This window comes from Tigriopus californicus, chromosome 3, assembly GCF_007210705.1.
Source record: "Tigriopus californicus strain San Diego chromosome 3, Tcal_SD_v2.1, whole genome shotgun sequence".
NCBI lineage: Eukaryota > Metazoa > Arthropoda > Copepoda > Harpacticoida > Harpacticidae > Tigriopus > Tigriopus californicus.
In genome coordinates, this window is record NC_081442.1 from 449,499 (window position 1) to 476,554 (window position 27,056).

General features: G+C 45.6%; 1 protein-coding gene across 3 annotated transcripts; it reads left to right on the forward strand.

Annotated features, from left to right (window-relative positions):
• Positions 1 to 402: 402 nt before the first annotated feature.
• Positions 403 to 27,056, forward strand: LOC131878204 (uncharacterized). 3 transcript variants are annotated; one of them, XM_059224120.1, is made up of 6 exons: positions 403 to 1,466; positions 12,745 to 13,327; positions 13,444 to 13,714; positions 19,289 to 20,465; positions 20,536 to 20,703; positions 25,900 to 27,056. In XM_059224120.1, exons 2-6 carry the CDS (start codon positions 12,777 to 12,779, stop codon positions 26,364 to 26,366), a joined length of 2,634 nt encoding a protein of 877 aa, XP_059080103.1. In that variant the 5' UTR covers positions 403 to 1,466; positions 12,745 to 12,776; the 3' UTR covers positions 26,367 to 27,056. The 3 variants fall into 3 exon arrangements, with proteins under 3 accessions (XP_059080103.1, XP_059080102.1, XP_059080104.1); XM_059224121.1 differs by lacking the exon at positions 403 to 1,466 and having other exon boundaries at positions 11,529 to 13,327; positions 19,289 to 19,507; positions 19,583 to 20,465; XM_059224119.1 differs by lacking the exon at positions 403 to 1,466 and having other exon boundaries at positions 11,528 to 13,327.

Sequence of the window (27,056 nt, forward strand, 5' to 3'; positions counted from 1 at the left end):
AGGAGCGTCGTCGGAACAATCGCTTGTTCTTCGTCTTGTCTTTGTGGCGAGGCAGCCCTTGTCATTGGTCCATTGTGTGACGGCCGCCAGCGGACCCCAAGCGAGCGTTACTCTTTCTCTGGGCTCTCTTTCGTCTCCTCTCTTCTGTCTTCTCAAACCTTTCTTTTCTCGTGAGAATGCTCGTTCCATCCACACTTGGCCAAGAACACGACCCACGCCTCCAAGGTTCCCCCGTGTTCCCAGGGACCAACAAGAAGTACTCAACAACAATGCTGCCGGCCACATGGAAAAGAATACAGGCCGGGGAAAAAAGACAGCACTAGACGGGGGACGTGCATCCACATCGTCGTCGACGTCGACGTCGTCGTCATCACCATGATCATCATCATCATGTTCTTGTGTGTGAGCGAGCGAGAGAGAGAGAGAGAGAGAGAGAGTGGTGACCTGCAAGGCCGATGCTTCCAGCGGACAATTCACAATCCGTGCCTTCAACAGGTTTGCCGTTTTGGAACGACGTACGCGTTTCCCAAAGTTCAAATTGAAAAATATATCATGCTTCTGTATGAATGGAGTGCTTAAACCCTTAGTTATTATTTATATTTGTTATTAGAAGGTAACCTTTTGCTGGTGAGAAACATGGATTTATATTTATCATATGTAAGTGATCACACTTAAAATTTTGACCATCTTTTTTTTTTTCTTTAGTAAAGGCGGGTTTGTGAGCAAAGGATCCGATCACCTTCACCAAAAAAGTCGACCATCAATATGAATAACGACTGAATATCCATCATAAAAAGAAGCCCAATTCGCAAGCCTGCTTGCCGAAGCTCTGGCGAGCGTAGAAAAGAATCACGAGGACCGCATCCTCACTCACTGAGTAGTCCTTACCGCGAGGAGAACAGGCCTGCCATCGCGTCGTTTGTCTGGTGTCGTGGTGGATCCGTTCGTAGTCGTGGTGGGGGTGAGGGAAAACAACAGGGGTATTGTGGCAGGGGAAAACAAGGAAAGAATGATGGCCAGGAACGACGACGACCACGACGACGACGACAACGGCGAGCACGACGGGCACCACCACCTTCACCACTATCATCTTCACCATCATCACCACCACCAGCAGCACCAACCAGGGGGATTCCAAGGCAAACAGAGGACGCCGCACACGAGCTCGACGTCGACAACGACGTCGTTGTCGACGACAAAGCCGGAAAAGAACAGGGGAACAACGGCGACACAAATGCGAGTGAGGAGTGTCCGCGGGAACAAAAATCCGACGACAATTCTCCGATTCTCCGATTCTCCGATTCTCAATTTCTCGCTTTTCATTGCGGAGACAGAATTTCAGGAGCATTGTTCTAGCACCTCCAGCTCTGACTGACACCGCAACCTTTGGTATTAGATCCAAATTGCCGTTTGTGAGTGAAATCCAACGAGACGATAGTGACAGACAACCACCAGCCCAAACTCAGGTAAGTCCATGTCCCATTTGGCATGCCAAGTCCATGTTCCATTGGGGTGTAGAACACCCCTTTTCTCTTTTCTGCCGACAGCCCTTATCGGCCAGGACACACTCGCATCAATTCCTGTGATCCATGGACAATTTCTGCACCCTTGAGTTCGATGAAACTAGATTTTTTTTCGTCGTCCTTTCCTTTTCTTATGGCCCCACGTTTCCCTGAAGGCACGCGTGTGTGAGATCTTGTACTTTAATCATCAACTCTCTGTGAATGTGTACTAGCAGACTTGAACTAGAGCCCAAGAGTCAAGACCGAATGAGTGTTCCTTCAACTACTGACTGCACTCAATCCTACAGCATATAGGGTCTGGAGCTGTTTCGTGGCTGCCTTGAGGGTCTGAGAGGTCTGGATGTTGCCCAGTTTATGGCGATACGAAAAATATCCCACTTTGATCATTTCAAATTGGACTTTCGGTCCGTCAGGATTTGAGCGTTCGAAACTCCCGTGCAGAAAGACAAGACTGGACAGCAGACTGGACGCGATCCAAATGGAACGTATTTTCGACGTATTGCACAATCCATGATAGCCGAGACATTTACAATAAGTCGATCTGGTAATATCAATACTAACGTTCACGGGTCAATGGAGCACTTGAAGTAACAATGGAAAGGTTAATGGAAGAAATTTTCTTGCAAGGAAGGGTTGGACATATGAGTCGAAAAAATGCAAATGGGTGACGTCGCTTTAAATTTGGCTCCACATGAGACTATGTGCATTTTGTATTTTTTGACCATTCATTCCATTACTGCTATCGAAGGAGACTTGGTCGGTGTTATTTTTTTTGGTTAGCGTCTGCCGCTGCAAATACGCTTTTCCTTCTTAAGAGAAGACTGACACCTTGATTTACATTTCTCTGTAATTATTGAGCCTTGTGACCGCTCAAGCAATCAACTCATCGGGGAATATTCCATATTAACCTAATTTTTCATCCCTTGGTCTCTCAATATTCAAGAGATCCCTTAGAAGCAAGGGCATTTCTCAAGCTCAAAGATAGCTTTCCACTCTTTCGTCTCACTTCAAGCCTTATTGCAATGTTTTATTATATCACTAACTGCTTTCTTCGATATGAGCTCCTTAGTTGTAAAGAGGGCATTTGCCCCCTCCTGATTAATTACTTTGCTAATTGTGTGACATGTTCGGTACATTTGCATTTCGTCACAACTTTTTATATATGCAAGAGATTGATTCTTGATGGATAAAAGCCCCAAATTGTGAAAGGTTGATTCCAAGAAAAAAGGTTTATGTAGTGAATTGATTGCAAGAGCAAAAAGTGACCTTGTGATTATTCACGGGGTCCCAACTTGAATGAATGACATACGTTTTGATACCTTTACAATATGATCCGAATTTCAAATTAGCGTCTCAAGTAAAGACAGCCAATTTCTAATCTCAATGGTAAATTGATTCTTTGTAGACATAAGGACCAAATTTTTGAAAGATTGATTTCAAAGAATAAGAATTACCCTAGTGGATTGGATTTTTTTTCGTTGTTTATTGATTTTACCACTCAAACATCAGTTAGATGATAAAAGAGGACTTATAGGCAGAATTCGGCACCTTGAGGAGGTCAAAATTCATTGGGTTTGCACCCAGCGCTTCTTCTCCTTTTAATCAACTTTGACCCATCCTGCTTTGATTTTCTAACTCGATTTATTTTTTCACTTTTTTACGGTTCTTTAGACTCACTTGTGATAGAAGCGTAAATTGCTTAATTGTGTCAAAATGAACCTCGAGTAATTTCTCAAGCGCTGGCTATTTCTGAAGGTATTTACATGATCAGACTTGTTCCAAAGTTTGTTCAGGGTGAATGGCCCAGGTCTCGGATGAGTTATATTTGAATACCATGTGGTACGAGTTTGTGTGTGTCTTTCTTCGATGATATGTATATGATTCACAATGATCATCAAGTCATTCAAAAGCGGCTTATTATGTGTACGATTTGAATAGATGTGAAAAGACTTTGAACACGACAATCATTCAAGCTAAACGATGCCATTCAAATCGTGTCTTTTCTTGTGGAGTCCTCGTACAAAAGAGGGCCATTTTGAACAAATACACGCACACACACACACACACACACACACACACAAATTAATTCATCCCTGTTTCCACAAACGAATTTTGAAAGTGACTCGTCGTTGGAAGAGCAAGGCATGGTATTTTCAAGCGGCGGGACAGAGAGCAAATGCACTTCTGATCCTGGCTACAAATTGTCACGAGGAAGAAAAACTTGTCGTTAAACCATTTTCAGGGTTAAAAAATTCTTGAAAAATCGCTTTTGCAGCTGCTTTTTTTAACCCTCGAGACTCTTCAACATCCAATTGTGTCTGAGCCTAGACAAAAAGCCTATTTGAAGATTGTTTTCCACATTTTTCCGCTTTTGTTCTGATTCGTATGCGTTTCCGTTTTGTCATTTCTTTCCAACAATGCGAGGAACTCTCCCAGTCTGAAGCGAACTAATTCATGGTTGGAATCAATGAAATAGGAACGAAAAAAAAACTCCCAACTCTCAAAGATCTCGTTTCCCTTGCATTCGTGTGAGTGAGTTTTCATCAAAAAAAAAGAAGGGAGTGCTAGATTCCCACAAGAATTTTCGAAATGGTCATTGCATTAATTAGCAGAGAGCACGTCGTTTGTTTCTAATTAGAATTCAGGATATCTGCAGATGCGAGATGTCTCCTGAAATCTGCTCTGTCTCTGATCGGGTCAAAAGCGCAACAGCTTTTTTCCCCTTCTCCTGCTTCTTCCCGGCTTTTTTTTCATAAGGTTTGGACCCATCTAAATTTCTGTCTTTCTCTTTCCCCTTGATGGATGTCAACGTCGACAGTCTTCGGGCTGTTCAAGCTAGACTAAATGCCGCCGCCACTCCTTTTGAGCGCAATAATAGAATAAAGTAGATCGGATACCCAGTGGAACAGCTGACCAAGCGTTTCTTTTTTTAGAAAGGGGTTGAAAAACTGTCAGGGGTAAAGTGGGGAGGGATGAAAAAAAGGCAAGTATCACCCACTCGGCCACCCGGACCGACCCCGAATTGCAATATTCAAATGATGCTTATATGTGAGACAAAAAGCAGATGGAATTTTGAAATCCGTGGAAGGGGTCAAATGAGATTTTCTGCATAATGAATGAATGACCAGTGGGCCGGTTTAGAGCGCAACCGTCGAGGAGCAGAACTAATCTCCCGTACTTCTTTCCATGAGAAAGAAAACCCAATGGCAGGCATTAAGTATGAAGTATGTTTTATGTGGCGGTGGCCCCTCTCCAAAATGGACCGGACTATTTGCCCATTGATATCCAAGTCCTTTTCTTCTTTTTGGATCGTCGTGAATGTCGTCCCTTGGTACTTGCTCCTCAGTGCTCCAGTTCTCCAGCTCTCCAGCGCTTGCCGTTCTCTGGGTTCTTTGTGGGCGTTCTGCAAGAGTAACCTCAAATTTTCTACCAAAGGGATCAAAATGGAAACCAGATCCGACTTCCAACGGGAACCAGATTCAAATCTTGGTCTTTTTCGTTTTTCCTTCTTTCCTTCCTTCCACCCTACCCCACCCACCCAAGAGATCTCGAGAAGAATGGATCATTACTGAATTTGAGTGTCTGCCTATCCAACAAGTACCGTACAGTACATGCAGTACAAGTCGTTTGAATACGTGCCATTGGAAATATGGAAAGGAACCATAATGATATCGAGGCAAGATCCAATTAAACTCCAGTATGATGTGATCTGCGAAGTTTTCGTTTTCTCCGTGATTGAAAGTCGGGGCGCTTGAATTTCAAGTTTATCGCTGAGTGATATCTTTTTGTAGCCCAAGGAGGAGAAAAGCGACGCCAGCCAGCCAGCCAGCAGCTCTTCCACAAATCTTGAATCTCGAATCCAACATCCAACCTGCTGAATATTCATTGATCCATTCTCGTCCATCTCGGTCTATTCATCTCTGGTGGGCAGAAGGCACAAAAGGCCACATGATCCATTCGGCTCCCGATTTCTGTCTTTCTATCGTTCTCCGCAAACCCTATGCACGTAGTAGTAGTAGCAGTAGCACAACGTGCCTCTCGAGATTTCATGGGGAGGGAGAGAGAGATGGAACTTTATTCTCCGAGAGAGAACTTAACTAAAGAAGTGAGATGGCTTTTTACCTCCTCCCTTCTCGGGTTCGTCCGAGGATATATTTCTCTCCACTTCATTTGGCTCTTTATCGAATTCAATTTCATCCTTGTCTCCAGATTGAGCTAGGGAAAGAAAGAAACGGAGAAAGAAGGTAAGCTAGACCACAGGGGAGAAAGCGATCTCCATTTGCCCATTTGCCTCGTCTCATTGGACAATGGCCATTAAACACGAATCGGTTCGAGAACGAAAGTCAGCGGCAATTCTTTTGCGGAGCTCCATATTTCTCTCTTGTGAAAGACGCTCAAATCTCCCCATCATCAGACTTCAATGTTCGAGTTTTCTTGGTATTGGAAGTGAAAGATTGCATGCCCAGGGTTGCATTGGAAATGCAGTTTGCCTTTCGGCTTAGGCATTACTAGATGAACGTAATAATTATGATAACCTATGTGGGCTCTGTAAAAAGGGTTGACAAAGTGCAATGGATGGATGGCATTTGGTGTGCTTTATGACGAATGGATGAGTGTGGGGAAGGAAAACCTGGGACTCGGAGGGCGTCAAAGCCATGATTTCTTTGAAGATGTCAACAAAGAGCGTCATATTTCTCATTAAAGAGCGAGAACGAGTGAACAAGGTTGGAAAATAACATCATCATCTTCATCATCAACACCAACACCAACTCTAGTGCGGTAGAAATGCTGTTATCACCCGCAAATATTTTCCCATCGGACGACACTTCGTCCTCTGTGTATGTATGTTCGAGTACACTCCCATGCATGCACCGCTCACTGTACTCGTACTTGTGTGCAGGATAGAGAATGTATGTGTGTATGCTGCAAGTGCGTGAAGGGTAACCTACACAAGTTGCATTCCGAGGCGAGAGCTCCGTAATTAGGTTGTTCAATAGAGTGGCATGGCTAGGAGGACTGTTCTACTCCCTCCCTTGGGGCTTTGATGTGCTGGCTTCAAGCTCTTCGTTCGTTGTCGGTACAATGTGAGTACCAAAATAACACCCTTTTGGGGGGCCACGCCACAAACAACTCTCGGAGGCACAATGCCAGCCGGGCCAGAGCAACGATGAGCCCTTCGATCTTCGTCGATCTCTGGCCACGAAGGCTATTTAGTATTTAGCCCGAGAGCAAGAAAGGCCGAAGAATGGTCGCTTAATGAGATGCGCTCAAAGGCGACTGTTTGTCGAATAGAAAGAATCTTGGGGCGAGCGAGATTTTGGCGCCAATTCCCAAGATCTAATTGTCTTTGGAATGCTCCAAAAAATTGCAATGACACAAGGCGCATCTGACATTGATCCAATGAGATGGATGGCTTTCAAAATCTCACAGATCGAGAAAGACGTCTGTGGAACGAAAAGGAGCAGGATGAAAGAAAAGAGTGACACAAATCCAAAATTAAGTACGTCATACATGTTATGACATGTCAAACTGGAGATGAGAATCGGGTGTCCTTGGACATATTGACGTTGGTGGTTGGTTATTATATAGATTTTGGGGGGGCTGGGAACCCAACCCTGTCACACCAATCGTCTTGAACACTCGTAATTCCCCAAAGGAGTTAATCACCATTCTGAGCAGATCCCTTTTTTCCCCCACCCACTCGATCCGTTACGCGATAACTCGCCTCCAACGTAGCTTTATGAGCAAGTCAGTCGGGTTCGAATCAGTAATCATGCTCAAATTAGGATGTTTTGACATGGATCATCCTTGGGTTGGTTTGATTCGCGGTGCGTAAACGTACTCAAATTGGGAGCTTTTGTCATGATGAGTCAGAAAGCGTTGAGTGGCGAGGAATTTTGTTCGTCGGACCGCTCTCCCAAGTTTTTGAAGTTGGCGTTTTGTGGCCACGGGAAATGTCGGTTTCCTTGAGATCTTGTAATAATAATAACTGGAGGGTGGAATGGAGCTGAAAAGTGGGAAATAGATGAGAGGATAGAAGAGCGAAGGAGGCGTCTCTTCTTTGTTTCTTCGTCCGTCCGTCCGTCCGTCGATTCCTTCGCTCGTTCTTCGTCAGTTTCTTCAAGGCAATGACTGGCTTTTGTTCCTTGAGCATTGTACTTACTCCTCGTCATGATCCTGTTCTGTACTTTTCCTCCACACCACCAATCGCCAATGACATGGCTAGAGTGGCTATCCACAAAGCAAAGCTTAAAACGATTGAACTGTATGTTAAGGCACAATGAATTACCTCAAAAACGTACCTCAGAATGTGAAATGAAATTCGTTTGGCAATGTTAGGGATAGAAGGATTCTTTCTGCTTTACAAACCAGTCAGTCATTTTGTTTCTACTGCAGCAAATTTGATAGCTTGTAATTATGGAAGAAATTGATATGTAATAACAATACTTCATTTGAGCTAACTCGAACCGAACATTTGAGCACATTGCTAAAAATCTCTGGAAAAAATTGCCAAATTGCAAAAGAAGAAAACATCCCCAAACTCTGTCTCCTCTAACCAAATCTGTGATTTGAAAGTAAAATCAACAATTTGGGCTTCATATGTATATGTATTAATAACGCTAGCTCTTCTATGTACGTATATATGTATGCATGTGTGTATGTATGCATGTTTGCAGTATTGCAGTATATAGTGGACTGGTACTCTCCATCACTTACTTCATGCACAATGCTAACGGAGATCGAGAGGACTGAAGAACTATGTTCGTAGTGTATTAGTAATAGTAGTAGTAGTAGTAGCAGTAGCAGTGGTGGTAGAAGTTGTCTGTGGGGAGAGATGAGTCGAGCGAGGTTCGTTGTCGCCGTTGTTCTGTGTTTGATCTTTTGAACCCATTCTTATGTCACCAGAACACATTACCATGCATTGCACATTTGCCTATGCTCTCTCTCTCCTTCTCTCTTTCCTCTACATACTATACAGCACGATATCTATATACATACATATTTAGCGAGGAATATAGCTCGAGGACGAGGAAAATCACGAAAGGGGTGACACCACCGACTCCGAAGTCTGAAATGTCATTCCTCAAATTGATTTGTCTCCCAACACTTGTTGAACTCCAACTCTACAGTGCGTAGTGTACTGCACATAGAGAGAGTACTGTGCGTACGTACCTAGAATATCCTTTTCCTTTTATTGGTCGGTTCGTGGACGGGGGTGGATGGGGTGGCTGGAATGGGTTGGGGGGGGGGGATGTTGTATTGTTTTTAGGAGTTGTTGCACTGGTTCTCTCCCCCTCCGCCTCAAAGTGTTCATATTTTGTGGCTTCCCTTGGCCAAATTCTGGTCCGCTTGGCCAAGATGACACGAGGCCGTTCGTTATTAGGATGTCGAGCCAGGGCTCGACGGAAATTTCCGAGATCTCCTCCATTGAACTGTGGCGACCGTTTTGTTCTTGGATGTCAAGAAAGAGAAAGAAAGAGAGGAAGGGGACAACAAAAGCAGGAATTCCAATTTTTGTCAAACAATCTTCAGAATCCATGGCTTCCTCCCGTATTTGGACAAAATCCCGTCTAATGACATATTCCTCATGTAAAGAGGCAGTACCACTGTACCAAACGTAATACTTTTTATGGTCGTCGTGGAATGATTTCCGTGTCTTGGCTATGTACCGTATGAACAAAATTCGGGACGAGATTGAGACAGAAACTGAGAGAGACAGAGAGACACCAAATCGAGGAGATGGATCGTACACACGCTCATCCAAGGAGAAGGGATTTCAAAGGGAATTTCAAGTGGTTTTGGCATTGCCATTATCATTCGCATCCTCAACAAAGGGAATCAGACCACTTGTCGGGATCGCCCAGCCTTTATCCGGCCCCGCAATATAGCGTACGTACATCTGTACTATATGAGAAGAGAGTACTAAACCAGGATTATCGGTTCTTATCTCATGATGTCATCTTGATTGAACCTACAAAAACAGCCACAACCACGATAAGTCCACAAAGGATTGGAACAATGTGCACAATACTAGTCCATGTACTCGTCCATGTTCAAGCCTTTAAGCCAACGAATTTGTCATCGCTTATTTAGAAAGAGACCCCAAAATATCAACTCCAAGCTGTCAAGATTTGAACCAATTCACTGCTCCGGCCCAATTCAACCGGCGGCAATGTCGGCTGTGATAAAAATGAGAATGAAAATAATAGTGCCACTAAAACATGCTGCCCAAAGAGCACCGAATGGCCGGAGGTGCGTCTTTAGAATTGGATGGAGGCGTCTTAAGCCTTGACTCTTGAGGTTTTACCCTTGGGTTTACCGCCACTTTCTGGCTCTTCCGGTAATCTACTCTCATTTCCCGGCCAAGAGGAACGAGTTGTAGCCAGAGATAATTTGAGGGAAAATGCAGCCTTTTTACGTCAATTAACCTGAAAGAGACTGAGCCTCCCTCCCTCCACTCAAATCTTGTTCGACGACTTGTCTAAATAACACCGGGACTTTTAACATATGGGAAAGGGGGAAAGAAATAAAGGCTGCAGCTCATATTCAGTCACAGAGATGGCTCAGCATTTGCTCCTCTCTCTACCTCTATCTCTCTATTTTTCTCTGTGTTCGTCGTCTGCTCAGCCAATTTCTTGAGAGCTTCAACCAAAAAATTGGTGAAAAGGGGGCAAAAGAAGTCAAAGCGAATAATTGACAAGACAAACCCCCCTAGAGAACGACGGCAAAGTGAAGCTCATCTCATCAACAAGGCTGTCTAATATTGCACTGCCACTCCTACCGCACTTCACATGGTAGTCCTACATAGAGTAAAGAGAGCAAGCAGCCTCATGGCTGGCAATTTGTTCCATGATTAAAGTGATCCTCGAACTATCTGACGACTTCTCGTTTCCCTTGCCTCTCTCCAGATGTGGCTTCATGGCTACTCTCATTATTATTACTATTATCATCATCTTTGCGACTACTGTTGCTGCTACGACTGATACTACCAACACAATTGGGTACCCACCCACCACCCCAGATGAAACGCAATTTCAAGCCCATCACAGCCATTATTTCGATGAGAGAGACAGAGCGTGTGTGTATCTGTGTATGCATTGTTTGTCAGTCGTCAGATTTGTATGGAGGGACGATGTGCCTGTTTTTAGTGTGTTAACACTGAACCGTTGTGGCTTTTGTTGTTGATGCTGTTGGCGCGTTCTCTCATCCCAATTCACGTTATCGGCCTCGGGTGAATCGAAAACTGAACAGTCAACTACGCACACCACCAACGAACAAGCGAACGCTTACAATCGTTCCACATGCATGATGGCCAGCAATCACAAATCACAAATCACACAACAAAAGCCCAATTCGGCCGCACTCAGATGATGAGGTCACGACTCGCGAGCGAGGAGTGGCATTGAACTTTGCAAATCAGTCGAAACATATGATACCGTCAACTAGGGCGAAGCATTTTGTCGCTATTAAGGCCAGGATTAGCACGAGGTTTGGGTTTGGGTAAGTGTGTAGATGAATTGGTTTGGTCAACGAACCGTTGGTTCGAGAGCATTTCGAGAGTAAAGTGTGCTGCGTGGATTGACGAGTGTCGTCTACGATTTGGCCGTCAAAACAGTGCTTATTCGTATCCTTCAAAAAAATGAAGATTTGAGAGCATTGTGACAGTTTGAAATGAGTTGGTGGGATTTTTGGGTTTAGCGGAGTTCGTCCTTGAACCCGTCGTTCCCCCAAAGAAGCTCACTCACTCACACTCATTGTCGTCAGAGAGTCGCAAATTCATTTTCTTTTCTTAATGAAGGAGAGGCAGACCCATTTAGAGACACTTAGAACAATACTCTTGGCTAGCTAGCTAGCCAGCTTGTTTCAGATGGATCGTCATCCCTCATAACCGGTCTTGTGCGTCCTTCGAGGAACGACCTTCAGATTTGGATTGTCCAAGACTCTTGGCAGAACTTCTGTTTCGTTTCGACTTTTGTTCTTGTCGTCGGTCGTGTTGCTGCTGCCATTGCCGGTTCATCATCCACGTGTTCCCCCAAGAATAGGCTTATCGTTTTATGGCCTGAAACGCTTTCCATCTCCGTCGTGACGTTGATAATTCTTTGGGACGAGCCTGTTGTTCTCGATGAGACTATGAGGCGAATTGTTGCCAGAATCCGATTTTCTTTGCCTCCCAATCATCCTGCGTTTCTCTCGCCACTCCTGCTGGCTGGCTGGAACTTGTATACAATTGGACTTGTAAACAATCGTCAACCCCCTCGTCGGGGAACTTTCCCCGACAATCCCCCGTGCGTGTGTGTACTCATCCTGGCTTTGAACTCCAACGACGACGATCATCTCATATACACAATACTCATCGGGAGGCAAAGCCAATTGTAAGAAGATCGCGATTGTGTATACAATTGAGACTCAGGCCCCCGTTTCTTTTAACCTGTCGTCCCAGAGCTGCACAGTGAGTGCACGCTCACCTCCCTAGGGAGGTAGAATGGTGTGTCATTTACGTGGGCAAGGAGGAGAGAGATTCCTGTGTTTGTCACAGACCAAACATACGGAGAAACTTGTACGAATGAATTGTTCGAGATTTCCAAAGCTCGGATCAAGCAAGATCTCGCCTGGAATTGACAGTTTAGACTTAGGCTGCTGTTATGTATCTGCTATCAATAGTCAAGATCTGTTCCGTTCTCCCCCTCATTGTTTATCCAAAGCGGAACATAATGGAAAAACCAAGCCATAAACTGGCAACCCTAAGACTTTGGGAGGAAGAACTCTCCTCACCAATACTACTACTATTACCACCAACACCATCACCATCACCACCAGTCTCAGTTTCGCTATCGCTCCTCCATTATTGTACGTACTACAGCATGCACGTACGTACGTGTTCAAGACGACCGAGCATCACGCCAAACAAAGGCAAGATGCGGGCCATTGTTTAGATTGGGCGAAACAAAAGATAATAGAGATCGGGAACTGGCTGAAGATGGCCAGATTAATTATCATTATAGGCCAAAAGTGTCGTCAGGAACCCTGCTTTCGTGATCATGAGCAAGAAGACGAGAGACACCTTCACAAATGGCCCCGAAGGGTTATGAATACCCCTCCCGTGCATACATATAAAAGCAGTTAACGGTGCAATTATCCAGATCTCGTATTTTGTTTGCAAGTGAAACATGACACATCATGGGAGCAGCTTTATTTTTCTTCTCTATATTTTCCCCCATAGATCTCTTTTTTGGGCAACAGCAAGCGCCCAGGATGTCTTCCAAGAGGAAATCCCAACCCACGCGGATCTTGGAAGAGGCTGTGGCGGCAGCGGCCTCCAATATGTCGTCCTCTGGATTCTTCTTCCCGGGTAACTACGCCTCCCAGCCCCCGCCCCTTTTGGGCAAGGGCGAGGAAGGGCATGCTCAAGGGGCCAACCATCACTTGATTTCCAGTATCTTTGGCAACCTGCACCTCCAAAAAGAACACCAACTGAATAATCACCTGCCACCCACCCAACAACAACAACAACAACAACATCCACGCTCCTCCGAATCTCCCCCTCCTCCGCTGAAAAAGGCCCACAAATCTGACGACTCCAAGGCATCACCCTCGAGCTTGGAGATGGCCCAGTTTGAGTATTTGAGAGCCATGGCCATGGCCAACATGGCTCAACAACAACAGCAACAACAACAACAACAACAGCAACAAGAAAGTGACTTTGCTACGTCTTATCGGGAGCTTCTCCTGGCTCGCCAACAACAACAGCAACGAAAGTCCATGGAGACAGTCTTGAAGAAATTAGCTGAAAAGGAAGAGTTCAGGTAAGGCCCAATCCCCGGTTTTGTGCTGGGTTTTTTTTTCGTGTCTCCCTATAAGTCGCAACCACCTTGCGTCAAATGGTTCCATGAATCCCCTGTTCTTTTTTACCCTGTCTCAGCTCTGAAGAAAAGACGAACGAGCCGGCTTTATCCAAATCTGCTCATCCCGATTTGAATCCAAACCTGATTCCCAGTTTAATCTCCTACGCTAACCACCTTCAAACCTCCAACAACAGTGCCAGCCACCACCAACAGCAGGCTGACTCCCCCGAGAGTGGTTTGGACCAACAAAAGTTCAAGGATTTGGTCACCTATCTCTATCATTGTATGGCCAACAAACAGCAACACCACCATCACAATCAAGGTTCCACCTCATACGATCCCGCCAAGGTGAGTGTTCCATCTCAATGGTTTGCTTGACCCAACATGAATGAATGACCGATTCGTCCCAGAGCTCATACTTCTACGGCTATGTACTTATAACGAAACGAGGTGATCGGATCATATCGTGGATCCGAGCACCACGCTCGTCCAATCTGATGGGCTGGTCCTTCTTTTTTCAATTGATATTCATGACCGGTTCTAAGTACCCACCATGGGCCAGTAGGAACACATTGTCCGTCCCGTATTCATCTCAATCCATCTCCTTGATTGTATTACCACATTAACTCAATTCTTCTCTCCTTTCGCGTGCCACACCCGCCATGGACACTCACAACCACTTCTCTCTCAGCATCCACACACTCACACACTACAGCTCTTTGCACACATGGAGAACACTATTATACTCCCCGTATGTAGCTGTTCCCCATGTTCTCGCACACTCATTTGTACACCCATCTCGGCTAGTTCTTTCACAACTCAGTCTTAGTAAAGGAAAAGGAGAGATGGATGGGCGGATGAGTGGACGAGGGAAGAGAGAGAAAAGAAGGGGGAAAAGGGAAAGAGAAAACGGGAGTGTGGTGGTGTGTCAAATAATCATTGGGCCATAAGAGCACCACGTAGGGTATCTTCCACAAACAAGCCATCCTCCGCAGTTTGTTCCTTAGCCATTATTAATACGTAGCAGAGGCCTGTCGAGGTCTCATCCTCAAATGACGAGAGACCAAGGTATGGCTTGAAAGGCTCGTCAGAGTCGAAAATATGTGTCGTTCTCTCCTTCGTTCCTTCCTTCTTTCCTTCCTTCTCCCACCTGTTTCCCATGGGATCAGGCGGCATCTCTTTTTTGAGGGAAAAAGAATCCTCGTGTGAGTGCTTTCGAGCACTTCCACGGGTGCCCTTGTTGTGCTTTGGAGTATACATATACAAGAAGTACGAGAATGAGGAGGATGTGGGAGCCAGTGAGAAAGACGGCTAATGAAAGATGCCTAGAAGAAGCCGAGTTATCTTCATGGCCTAAGAAGACAGAACGTTCGTTTTGTTCCGTCCTCCATCTTCCACGTACCTGAGCTTTTATGGCAATCCGCTGAGCTGAAGCCTGTGTGCACTTTTCCCTTCCTGTGCGTTTTTGTGTCTGCTACTGCTGTACTCATGTAGTCTTCGTCTCTTACCCACGGTCCCCAGAGACCCTCAGAGAGTCTTTCCTTTCATCCTACAATATCCAATTTAACTGTGATTACAATGTGATTCCGATCTCTCTGGCAAGCGCTCGCTTTCCTGTCCTCTTCATGTCAGAGAGACCAGGGGGGGGGTTAGGTTCAATACAGTACCTATGTTACGCTTTAGTATCGTATGTAGAATGAGGATGAGGCCAACTTTGTCAACATTGTCCATGGAACGTGGTAGTGGATTGACTACTTGTTATTCGAAAGTAAAAGAGAGGAGAAAACCCCTGTCGAATAGTCAAATGTGTCGGGTTATGGCACTGAAACAGAATAGCCAATGAGCTCATTCTGCCCATATACTACACAACAAAGAGGAGGAATGGGGACCGAGGGATGGGGGTATGGACGTATCTTGTTGTGTACCTACACCATAGGGGTTGTCTAAAAGGAGTTCGTGCTCCACACACGGACTCTGTCCATTGTGTGCTTGACCTGTTGAATCATGATTGCCCTCATGAATAGTTGATTTGCTTTAAGGGGCCAAACCAATCCGGCCTATGGTAAGTTGGATTTGCTTCTCACTCTTCAATGCTTTTGTGGACATTTCCCATGGACATTTTCGGAGAAGACTTTTGTCATTTAACACCCACATTTTATGATCCCATGAGGAGAATAAAGTTGGCAGAGACCAAGAAAAACAATCCCTCGGAAATGTCTCTACTTTTGGCACTTCTCTAGCCTTCCAAACCCGGGGATATTTAGACACTTGCGTCTCGTCTTGAACGAGTCTCCAGTCCGTTACATTTACGTCGTAACTACAGATTTTTGAATGTGGTGGTAACAACAAAGACGAGGATCCGCTTTCAAGTGTCATTCGAGACGAACCCCTTCATAATGATATTGATGATGATGATGATGATGATACTCTGGTCGTGGCTCGTTCCTTGTCCCTTTCCAAGATGGGAATGGACATGAATAACTGAATCTTGGACAGGCTGGGACTCTTTACTTCAAATCAAAGCCCTTGGCATGAATGTAAAGGCATTGCCCTAAGTTGTTGACCATTAAGTTTGACAATGTCAACCAAACGAGGCCGCGAAAAAAATACCAAGACATCCAATGAAATAGTGGAAAATGTTGAAATCTGATTCTTTCAACATGTTGCACTCATTACACAAGGGATTGAAGCGAACACTGCTGGAGCAAGAAGAATGGACGCTTAGAGGAGCTTGAACTCTTCAAGTCTCCATCCCCCAAGAGAAGAAGCATCGGTACAAACCGAGCACAGTAGTCGCTCAAATCGGAGATCGAAATTAAAATCTCATCATGGATTCGTCCGTTATGTCCTGTTTTGTTTCCTGTCACGCATGTCATCCAAAAAGGATATTGGCCCTGTGTGGTGTCCAAATTGATACCCTTGCGGGACGCCCTCCGCTCATAATGAAGGGGAAATATTTGCCACACTCACATGCCACAATTCCCCGGACTTGCCCCCCCCCTCCTTTTCCTCATCCCCACCACCGCACCTGTTGGACTGTTGATCTTGTTTGACGTTTTCCCTCTGGATGATTTCATTCAATATCCGACTCACGTCAGTGGCTTGTTGTTGCCTCAGGGGGAGTTAAGCAAGTAGTAGAAGTAGTCGTTGAAGTAGTGTATGATCCTTGTGTAGTAAACGGACAGCTGTCCACTCACTCTCACTAGGTAGAAGCAGGATTGGCGGCCAGGCGTCACCTGCAGACGTCCATCAAAGAATGCCACTCTTTAATTCGACGAAATCACAGCCACTTAAGAAATTTTCTGACGAGTCATTTCAAACATCTATTAATACCGGTACCTCTTTTCCTGGGCGGTTTAGAGCATTCTTCACAGTAATATACTATATGTAAAGATCTCTCATTTGACAATTTCAGATGAAAAGCAGGTCTTGTCATTTGTTGGTGAGGCTTAGTCAATGAAAGCAAATACCACTCTGTTACAAGCTCTTTGACGCAGACCAATAGTACAAATGTTGGTAGGTTCGTAATTAGTGTTCCTGATGTTGAGATTAGAGTGAGCCCACGAGATCTGGCTTTTGTTATGGGCAGAGGGTCTTTTGTTGTTCTATACCTCAATAATGGGGACAACAGCTCATTGATGCTGACTGTGGGTGGCTATTGCTGCAGGTCTGTTTTTGTCGAGTGTTCTGGGGATTGAGTGAGGTCCGCCGTTGTCGCCGCTAATTGTTTTCCCCCGTTGAAAACCTAAAGCAGGGGAAAAAATCCTATGAAAGCACTCTAAAGAATCACAGCTCTATCATAATAGTGGTTTTGGGGCGAGTGAGAGCCATAGATTAGATTCATTATCAGATAAGTTCAGAAGAGTGTGGTTTATAGGGAATCTCTGAGCTGAAAGATGTCCTTCTCGTATATCTGTGAATCGCTTTTGTAGCAGCGCTTTTGTTCGTTGTTTCCCTTGAGAACAACAATTAGCCACGAGGAAATAAATGTTCTTTCTCCTCCTGTACCATTCACATTGAGCACTCGAAAGAGGAGTTGACAGGAAGCCCAAATTGTCCCCGTCTTTTTTGTGTAAACCATTTCGGGGTCCAATTTCATATCTTTCATCCGCGAAGTAAAATTGCGAGTTGTTTCTCCCACAAATTTTGGGAAGCGGGATGGCCCCTCAAGACATGTCTCCAGTGTCTCTGTCCATGACAAGCAGGATTTGATTCATAAACCTCCAGATTTTATCTGTGCAAGTGTCAGAATTAGACCTCATTAATGTGGTCCCTCGCAGCTGTCTTTGATCGCTATTTAAGAACCGCTTGTAAACAGGTTTCAAGTTAGAAATGAAGAGCGAGAAGCAGAAGGAAACGTGCATCGTGCATCCAAACAGTTGTGCTCTCTTGAATTGAGATGGATGATTGCCATTATCGCATCACCTGGTCCCGCCCCCCGTTCGTCAGCTCATCCAATTGCGATCACCTGAGTCCGAAGGCCAGCCGAGAGAACAACAACAATGGCCTCGCCTCATTCTTCCCTTTTCGCGTCTTTCGGCGGACTTGAAGACAGTGGCCCCAACGCGAGCGTTCGTCCATTGTTCTTTTTTCCGTCACTCTCGATGGCGTTGGCGGCTATTGTTCTTTTGATGGGTGGTGAACGCGGCCAATCCCCGTTTGGGATCGCGCACTCTGGATGAGACATGAGTGCGTGAGAAAACATGAGCCACTGGTTTGACCCCCATGACATTGGGGTGGCTCATCATGCACTTGAAATGAGGCGAGTGGAAGTTACGAATAATTTTGCTCGGTATGAGCCAGAGAGAACTTGTTGTGAATGGACTGGTGAATATTTAATGCTCTCGCTTCCTAACAATTGCAACAATGAAATGAGGTTTTATTGAAGGGGTCAGCACCACCATTACATGCTACAACCACCACCATCACTACTGGAGTTTTAGAGATGGTTCACGATCACCCTTCAATAGTTGGAGTTCATAGAGAATGACCAACTGGCCCAAAAGAATGGCAAATACGAGAGAGGCTCTCCTCTTCTTTACGACTATTGTGTACATCATAAAAAGTTCCCTCTGATGAGATGCACCCCAAGCGCGGTGATCATAGGAATGGACACAAGTTTTTTTTTTTTCATCCTCGTCCAGTGGCCAAGTACCCTCTTTGCCCAAGCAGTGGGCAATATATTATATGTACCATGTAGTTACGGACTCTGCGAGTCCCGATTGTGTCGTATTTTCGAGTCTAAGTAGAATTTGAGTGAGAGAAAGAACAACCAGCAGCCATCACGGTGCTCAAGCAGCCAACTTCTTTCTTTTTTTATGAGCGACCCGCCCAAGCAACCAACGGAATTTCTCGTCTCCAGTGGGATTTCATGTCAAGAAATGGCTCCCAAAAGTTTTCCTTGCAAACGCGGGGAAAGCGATAAGGAACACAGAGTCACGCTCTAATTGAGTCTAGGCCAACCACATGTTTCATACTTGTAAGCAAGGCTAGCCAAGGGTCAAGAAGCCCCAAGGAGAAAGTAAGTTAAGGGGAGGGACCCACATCCAATGGAACAGCATTCTATTCGAACTGGACATTGATCCCCAAACTCGATGGGACTATGTGAGGCCGTGGTGAAGGTAACCCAAACTTTTAGGAACCAAGACCAATGCCATCATCAAGAGATCCTTCATCCAGTCATGAGAATGGCTAATCTATTTTCCTACGTCTTATCTTTGGGGATCTTGGGAACAAAAAAGCCTCGACGCACACGTCAAGAGATCCCATCCTATTCGAGAGCGGGCTTGGGCTGATCTCTGTTGTTCGCTTTTGATGGATAGTTTGGTTTTGAGGGGTTCTTTAGAAAGATCGAGCCTTCGTCATCCCACCATCCAAATCCCAAGCCTAATAATCTTGACACTATTTTGCTGTTTGTTTCAGATTCTGTCTGGTTCTGTGGGCCAAAATGACGGACTTCTAGCGTCCCTCAAATCGGTTCTGGACCAGCAACAATACCATCACGCTTTAGGAGCTCTAGGTCAATCGACTGAGGATCAAGGCAGTGGTTTGTTTCATGGAAAAGAGTCACCAATTTTGGATCGGTTCCCTTTTATGGAACAGAGCCCAGGAGGAGGAAGAGGAGGCGGAGGAAATCAAGTGGTAAGAAGTGGACGTGTTTTCTTCTTCACGCTTCGGGTTCCTCGTGTTATCACCTTCCTTTCATTTTTTTTTCAGTCCCAATCAGGCGGAGGCGTACCCTTGTCCCACACGAATAACAACATCAACAACAACAACAACAACCAGGGTAGCCCAAAGAATGATCATCATCCATCATCAGCGTTGTCTTGGGCTAGTGATAAAAAGCCCCCAATCCCAGCCAATTCCACCCATCCATCATCAAAAAGTGCCAACTTTACCTCCTCGTCCTCGTCCCCGAACTCGACGACACATCATAACACGTCTTGTACAACGCCCCGATCCTCGCCGGTTCCCTCAAGCATGATGCTTTATTCACAAGCCCAAATAGCAGCCGCCACCACAACACCTTCTTCGCACGGCACACCCACCTCCCACCCACTCAATTTGAGCAAGGCCAAACGCGAAGACAACAACAACCAATTGAGCACAGATTTCGTTTCCGATGAGGAAACAGCCGCCCTCGAGTTCTTTCGGAAAACTAAATCGCTCTTTACGGGTGGACCCGCTGGCGCAGTCATGCCGCCTTTCTTGAGCCAAGCCGGTCAACCTATCCCGGCCAGTTCGCCCTTCATGGGCGGGAGAGGGGGTGGAGCCGGGGGAGGTAAACCCACAACCCTACCTGACGTGGTCTCAACCCTGCCCATGTTTCCCGGGCATCTGAAATCCGGACACATCCCTGATTTATCTCGTTACGGTCAGGCCATGTCGGGTCGGTTCTCTTTTCTGTCAGATCAGTTGCGGTTGCCCATGGAGTATCACCACCATGCGTTCCGTACTTCGTTCCATAACGGTGGGGTCGGCTCCCCATTCGCTCCTGGAATGCCACCCCCGGGAATGAGCTCGTCACCGCCAAATAGTTCCAAGATAGACGACCCTATGAAAGAGAACGACCGCTCCGACGACAACGGATCCTGTCAAAGTAAGTTCATAGAGGCTTCCAACCTGATGCTCGTTATGGGATTCAAAGATAGCGGCCCTTGATTTCACAGGCAAAATGTTTGGAGCTAAAATCATTCGTCAATCTCGCAAAGAGCGCGAAGGACACCCACACATCAAGCGACCCATGAATGCTTTCATGATTTGGGCCAAAGACGAGCGACGCAAGATCCTCAAAGCCTGTCCAGACATGCATAACTCCAATATTTCCAAGATACTGGGTAAGTGGAACTGATTGAATCAGGACGAAGAGCTGGCGCTGATGGAGAGATGAGGCCATTATTGTATGTTGGTTGATTTCCGGATGACGTACCAGTGACTATTGACTGTTTCTTTTGTTGTTATCAACCACTGTTTGGCGAGGTTATGAAGGGAGGCAAAGAGACAATGTGAGAGAGAAGGCCGAGCGAGATTGGGGCGAGTGGTTTTGTTTTTCTGGTCTTGTGTGGGAGGTCAAATCCCCTCCCTCTCGCTTTAATGCCTTCATCAATTTCTCATCCATACATCATGTCAGGGGAACAATCGGGGAAGAAAGAGAAATAAATCTTTAGCGAGACAGAGAGAGACAAACTATCCGCTCTATGAAAAGAAAGAAAGAAAGAAAGAAAGAGAGAACGAAAGAAGCATTATCCTAGATCCCGTAACCGCCCCCAGTGAAGGCTAAAGCTCAGTAGATAATGATCCTGCTTGGGTGAAGGGCGAGCCGCATTCATTGTGGAGATGGTTGGATCGAGGAGTGGTGGAAGCAAATAATGATATACTGTTCCTGGATGCACCAATACAATGGAACCCAGGATCTTTAGAGGTCCCTTTCGGGCATTCAATTGCAAATGCCAATGGTTTGGCGCTCAGGAGGGATCCCCCCTGGGTTCAATCACAATCACTAAAAATTGTTCCCAAAACCTCGATCGCGCTATGGTTCTGGCATATCGGAGGAGCATTGGACACAAGAGCAAGTCAAAGTGGGGAACTCATCAGATCTGGAGCACCATTAATAAGTTGGTGATTAGAACTTGCAAAGTCATCCTTGAGACAGAAAAAAGTTGGGCGCTTGTTCCATGATGTTCCATTTTTAGCCAGATAAATCTGTGGGAACTCGAATCTGCAAAAAGCTCTTTGCGCCTGACAGGTTTTGCGTGGGATATATTCTGGCTCTATTGAAAAGAAAAACGACTTCATCGACCCTATGTACGAGTATAGTCTTCTTTGGCATGCATAGTTTACCATGTTTGTTTGAAAGACCAATGGGGCACTACTAACCCCCAGGGTTGCCAGCATTTCCATTCCTTATTTGTCTTCACTTTTTGGAACCTTTTTCATGCTCGTATTTGATACATGGAACGTTGACGGATTACAAATCTCATATCTGTAATCACCATGAGAGCATGTAGGGGACCCTGAAATCAATTGGAACACAAATGTGTATCATTTCTTCGTTGGGATTTGCTCGAATTGAGAGCTGCCGAACGGATGGTTGGCTGGCCTCCTTATTCCTTTTTTCCCCGACCACATTCGGCTGTTCAACTCAAGTGGCTTCCAATTCATTCCAAACCAAGCCACCATAAAGCACTGTATGTCGCAAAGTATCACAAGTTGGTGAATATTTTGCAATGTCCAACTAAAAGCTTCGCTGCTACCTAATATTCTAATATTAACTGATTATGGGGTGTTGAAGAAGAACACGATACTCTCCGAGTGATCAAGCGCTTCAAATATGACTGAAAACGAAGAGAGAACAGCAAAGGTAGAAATAGAGAGAGAGAGAGCGAGAGAGAAAAAAGATGAGGAAGAAAAGGCGATTTTGAATGGATCATTGGCTCTTCTCGACATATTATACACGAGCGAGTCTCGTTGCTTTGGTTGGGTAGGTCCTCGATCCATCTATTCGTCGACTACGTAGGGAATGGGACGGCCAGATCTTCTCCACTGCACTCCAGTCGAACGAGATATTGGTACATTCTCTCAAACAAATGGGTCAGAACTTGTAAATGGCTTTAGTGGCCACCCCTTGGTCAATGGAGCGTCTTTCTACCCATCCCAAGATTTCCATCTTTGTCTAACTAAATAGACAGGAAGCCCATCTCCCAAACATACCCTTGCCCCGCTCATACAATTCACTCACTGTACCTGCAATAGAAAGTTGCTTCGCGAGAACAAGTGATTGAAATCGAACCCTTTTGCAAATTGAACGCAGAATCTCCCCTTGCCCATATGAAGATTCCAAATTGCACGCACTGACGTATGGCACGGCTAACCGGATGATGATCATGATTGGGGTGTGCTCGGATGTCAATTAGCGGGGTCGCCTCCCTATCTCTTCGCTCATCATATTCTTGGTCAGGGAAACTTCTTACTATACGCATTTCGTAGACTACATAAAGTGCGTGGTTGTTTCCCCTGTCCCTCGAGAATGTTCCAACCTGCAAAAAAAGGGGGAAACACGGAGTTACGATACGTCCGAGTTGCCAGTGGCCCTGGCGGGGTAGGGATGTACAGTAAGTCTTTTATGCTCATGAATTCCGTCTAATTTGATCCGACCACTGACAAGAGTTTGACCGCGAAATGAGGAGTTCATGTCGTCGAGATACGTCGGAATGCATATTGATCTAACAACGATCGCACTGTGCCCACTTCTGTCTTCTTTGGCTTTCGACTGGTGCGCGGGTTGTCGTGATGGGTGTTTGCAATCTTGTCACAATCTTCGTGACACTTTTCCTCTAGAAAATGACGATGATGCGAGCATAGCAGTCAGAGCTGAAAGGAGTAGGATTTCATCTGGTGGAAATGGAGCCTCTTCTTTGGTACCGGGGAACCGGGGAACCTCGGGCGAAGCTCGTCTTCGTCATGGAAAGGAGGCTGTCCGGAGAGGCTGATTAAAATTTGATGTCCTTTTTCGAGAGAGAAAGAGGTCCTCTTGCATTGCCTTTTGGAGCTTTGGCGGTGGACTAGATTTCATGCATCATTGTGTCCCCCATTGAGCCCACTCTTCAACCGTTTTAGATACAATTGCTGGTTAAAGCCTATTTTAGAAGCGATTCAAAACGGATTCAAAACCGATGGTATCCCTCCCATTCTCGTTCGTGGGCTGAAAGGGTCTGTCATAATGGTCATGTTTCGAGGGATATCCGTCACCTATAAGCAATTTGCCGTAGTAATTGGAAGCATTTTATGGATCGCAACTCAACCCCTTCGCCGTCATCATCCTCGTCATTTAAAGTCTCACAGTTCCAAAGCTGCCAATTGCCTGTGTTGAGACATCCGAAAGTCAACTTGGAGAGAAAGCCAATTGGTGGTGGTGATAGTGTTGGAAGTTTATTTTAAGCCCTGCTAGTAGCAATTCCAGGCTCTCTTTCCTACCTGGGTTCCCCCGGGTATGACGCCAAATCCATCGCAGAGCTGTCTCCAAATTTGTGAGTTGGTCATGGTGCTCAGGTTGACATATTTTTCACCCCTTTTTGAATCCGAAGAATTTCCAATTTTGACAACATGTCATGGATGGACTTTGGGTGCATAGGTACAAATGCCATGGATACCTCCATACCCCAGCCCTATCTTGGTCCCCGACCGAAATGTTGTGCACAGCTACGGATTGAGATAAATGATGCGAGCAGTTGTAAACATGGCCGACGACGTCATTTCAAGCCAATGGAAACCCATATTTTTTTCTGTCTTTTTTTTTGCCCATTGATATGACTCGTTTTTCCTTCTCCCCACGTGTCTCAGATTCCAAGTTCCATCTTTCGCCCGAGCCGCCGGAAATATGTATTAAAAATGAGCCAGCACCTCACACAACCCCCTCAGGTGTTTGAAGGAGTGGGGGGGGGCGTGGAAGTCTTATTTCTGTCAGAGCGATAAAAAATCAACAGCCGCAAAATTTATATTTTGAAATGGGGGCGGGCAGCCACCAAAGCTTGTGCTTCAATCCGTCATACGACATTTTTTTCCCCGGCAAAGAGACGTCGAGGTGAGGTGAAGAAGTATGCATTTAGTTGAGCTTGGATGAGCCTCAAGAGCATTGAGGGCCATCCAACTATCCAGCTATCCACGGATTTATACAGTATTGGGCACAAGACACATGAGTTAGCCAGCCAACTAGCTACGTACGTACTACGAGTACATACTATATTGCTCTGCTTCCTTTCGACGCTCTCTTTCTCTTGAAGTGTTCTGAAGTTTGGAGAGGTGGAATGTTGGGCAATTGGAACGGAGAGTGAACAGCGCAGGCAGAGAGACAGAGAGGGAGGGATGGAGAGATCTTCATTTTCATTTTTTTGTTTTACAAACATCCTCGGGCTAATAAATCATGGCGTTATCAAGTTTGCGGCACAAAATCCCCCTTTCTAGTGGTGCTATTTGCTTTGAACAGCGGGGGAAAAACAACGACAAACAGGTGAACCTCGTTGTACTACGTATGTACCACAACTACGGAAGTACGTACGTACGTACGTACGTACTTCCTCAGGACAGGTCCACTTCTCGTTTGCTTGCGGGTGCCGAGGATTGGATGGAACACTGGAAACGAATGATGGGACAACCACCACGGACATTGTGAATCGGTGAATAGTCCTTTTGATTGCGAGGGAGGGATCACAATTAGTCCGTCTCTTCGGAATATTAGTCATTAGGTGGACATTGTTATGATGGGAACCACAACTCTATCATCAAAGGTGTGTTTGGAACTGGCACAAACAACACCGTAGGAAAAAATGCTAATGGGCACTTAAGATTTTCCAATATCGATCTGGCTTTGCACTTGGAAGCAAGAGTAAGACAAAACTCAGACAATGATGAAGTGATCTTTGTGGTTGAAATAGTATGTGAAACAGCTATGGAGGATATTTTAGACAGTGGTCCAGAGTTGTGAGGACTTCTTCTCCCCCTACTCTTTCCGCTTCTTGTTGAATGCATCCCGACTAAGACGAAACAGTCTCGATCTCCCTTTGCTTTTCAATGTTGCTATAGAACGTACGTATGCAAAAATCATAATCTGTCGATTTTTTCCTTTCTTTGTGCTTCCTTTCAATGGGCACACTCGGAGCCAAAGTGGGCGCACTCTAATGAAAGAGTACCCGCAGATGAAAGACACAAGCTCTCCCTCCTCTATTTATTGTACGTCTCACCTGAACTAGCTCGCGGTGTATCCTGTGCTTATCGAGCCCTTTTTCTCTGGCCTTTCTTCATCATCATCCCACATAATCTGTTTCTCCCTCGTTTGTTGAGTCTTTCTTCATCTTCTGTCTTTGACTGCTTTCTGATTAGGTTTTCCCCGACTACTCAGAGACGGCGGGCGATGTCACTATTCAAAAAGGATTTGGAGGCTACTGCCTTGCTCCTCCCCATGTCATTTCTTGAGAATAGAAAAAAAGGTCGTCACTGTGCTAAACATAGGCTCTAATATCACTCTCTCTACCTTTCAGGTGCCAGATGGAAGGCCATGTCGAACACGGAGAAGCAACAATACTACGAGGAGCAGGCACGCCTCTCGAAAGTGCACATGGAAAAATATCCCGATTACCGATACCGACCCCGACCCAAACGCACGTGCATCGTGGACGGCAAGAAGCTGCGCATCTCCGAGTACAAGTCTCTCATGAAGAAGCGTCGCGAGGAAATGCGTCAATTGTGGTGCAAGGACGGCGAGGACGGAGGCTCGACCGGTGGTCAGCATGGACCGCCCATGGGCGTATCCCCACCGCCCAGTTTCGGACCCACCCCTTTGTTGTATGATGATGCATCCCCGGCGGGTCGGACCCATGGCGAGGAGGAGGACGAGGACGAGGAGGAAGAGGAGGAGGACGAGATCCTGATGGGCGTGGCCGGGCAACGTCACCATGGCGTGACCATGGCATCCACTTCGCCGTCTTCGGCCGTGTCACATTGTTAGGATCAAGATCTGATAGGAAAGGGTAGACAAAAAAACAAGAGCTCTAACTAAATAGTTTTTATTGATATGTACGTTGAATATGATAGATGGCCCTCGAATGTCTCCGGAGGGTCCACGTGTTCTTGACACCAAAGAGAATGTTTTAGTCGTTGATCTGGTATTCTGTTTCTTATTTCTCATTCATTGTTGTTAATGTCTCGGGTGGCTCTGAAGTACGATGAGAAACTTGTGTCCTTCAATTGGTCAAAACACGCCCACTCTAGACATCACCCCAACGGCCACGCCTACAGAATGCCATGAATCCTACTTAGCTGTTAGGTATTCGCATTCAAGTTCCGATTCTTGCTCACGTTCAAATGATAGTACCAAAAATGTCGATTATAGTGATCCAGTTCTTACTACTTCTATTATTCGTCGATTTTCCTCGTGTCCCGAATTTTCATCACCAAAATAGTCTCTCTAGTGTTTCAATCCCTTTGATGTCACAATCATCAGTCACCAACGTCATAATTCTTAATACCGTCATTATTATCATTATCATCATCTCCCTGAATAGTGTGTTGAATAAAACGATTATTTACAAATCATTTGCCATTGCTTTCGGACCAACGTGTAGGTATCAAGTGACGGATAACGGCAAACTACCTCTAATGCCCCGTTCCCATTGAGGCATTAAATTGAAATCAGCCT

Bases quoted from the DNA above. Each gene is read 5' to 3' on its own strand.
- LOC131878204 (XM_059224119.1), top strand. From the start codon at position 12,702: ATGGGAGCAGCTTTATTTTTCTTCTCTATATTTTCCCCCATAGATCTC. The intron at 20,466-20,535 runs GTAAGTTCATAG...TTGATTTCACAG, and splicing joins CGACAACGGATCCTGTCAAA to GCAAAATGTTTGGAGCTAAA. The intron at 20,704-25,899 runs GTAAGTGGAACT...TCTACCTTTCAG, and splicing joins CAATATTTCCAAGATACTGG to GTGCCAGATGGAAGGCCATG.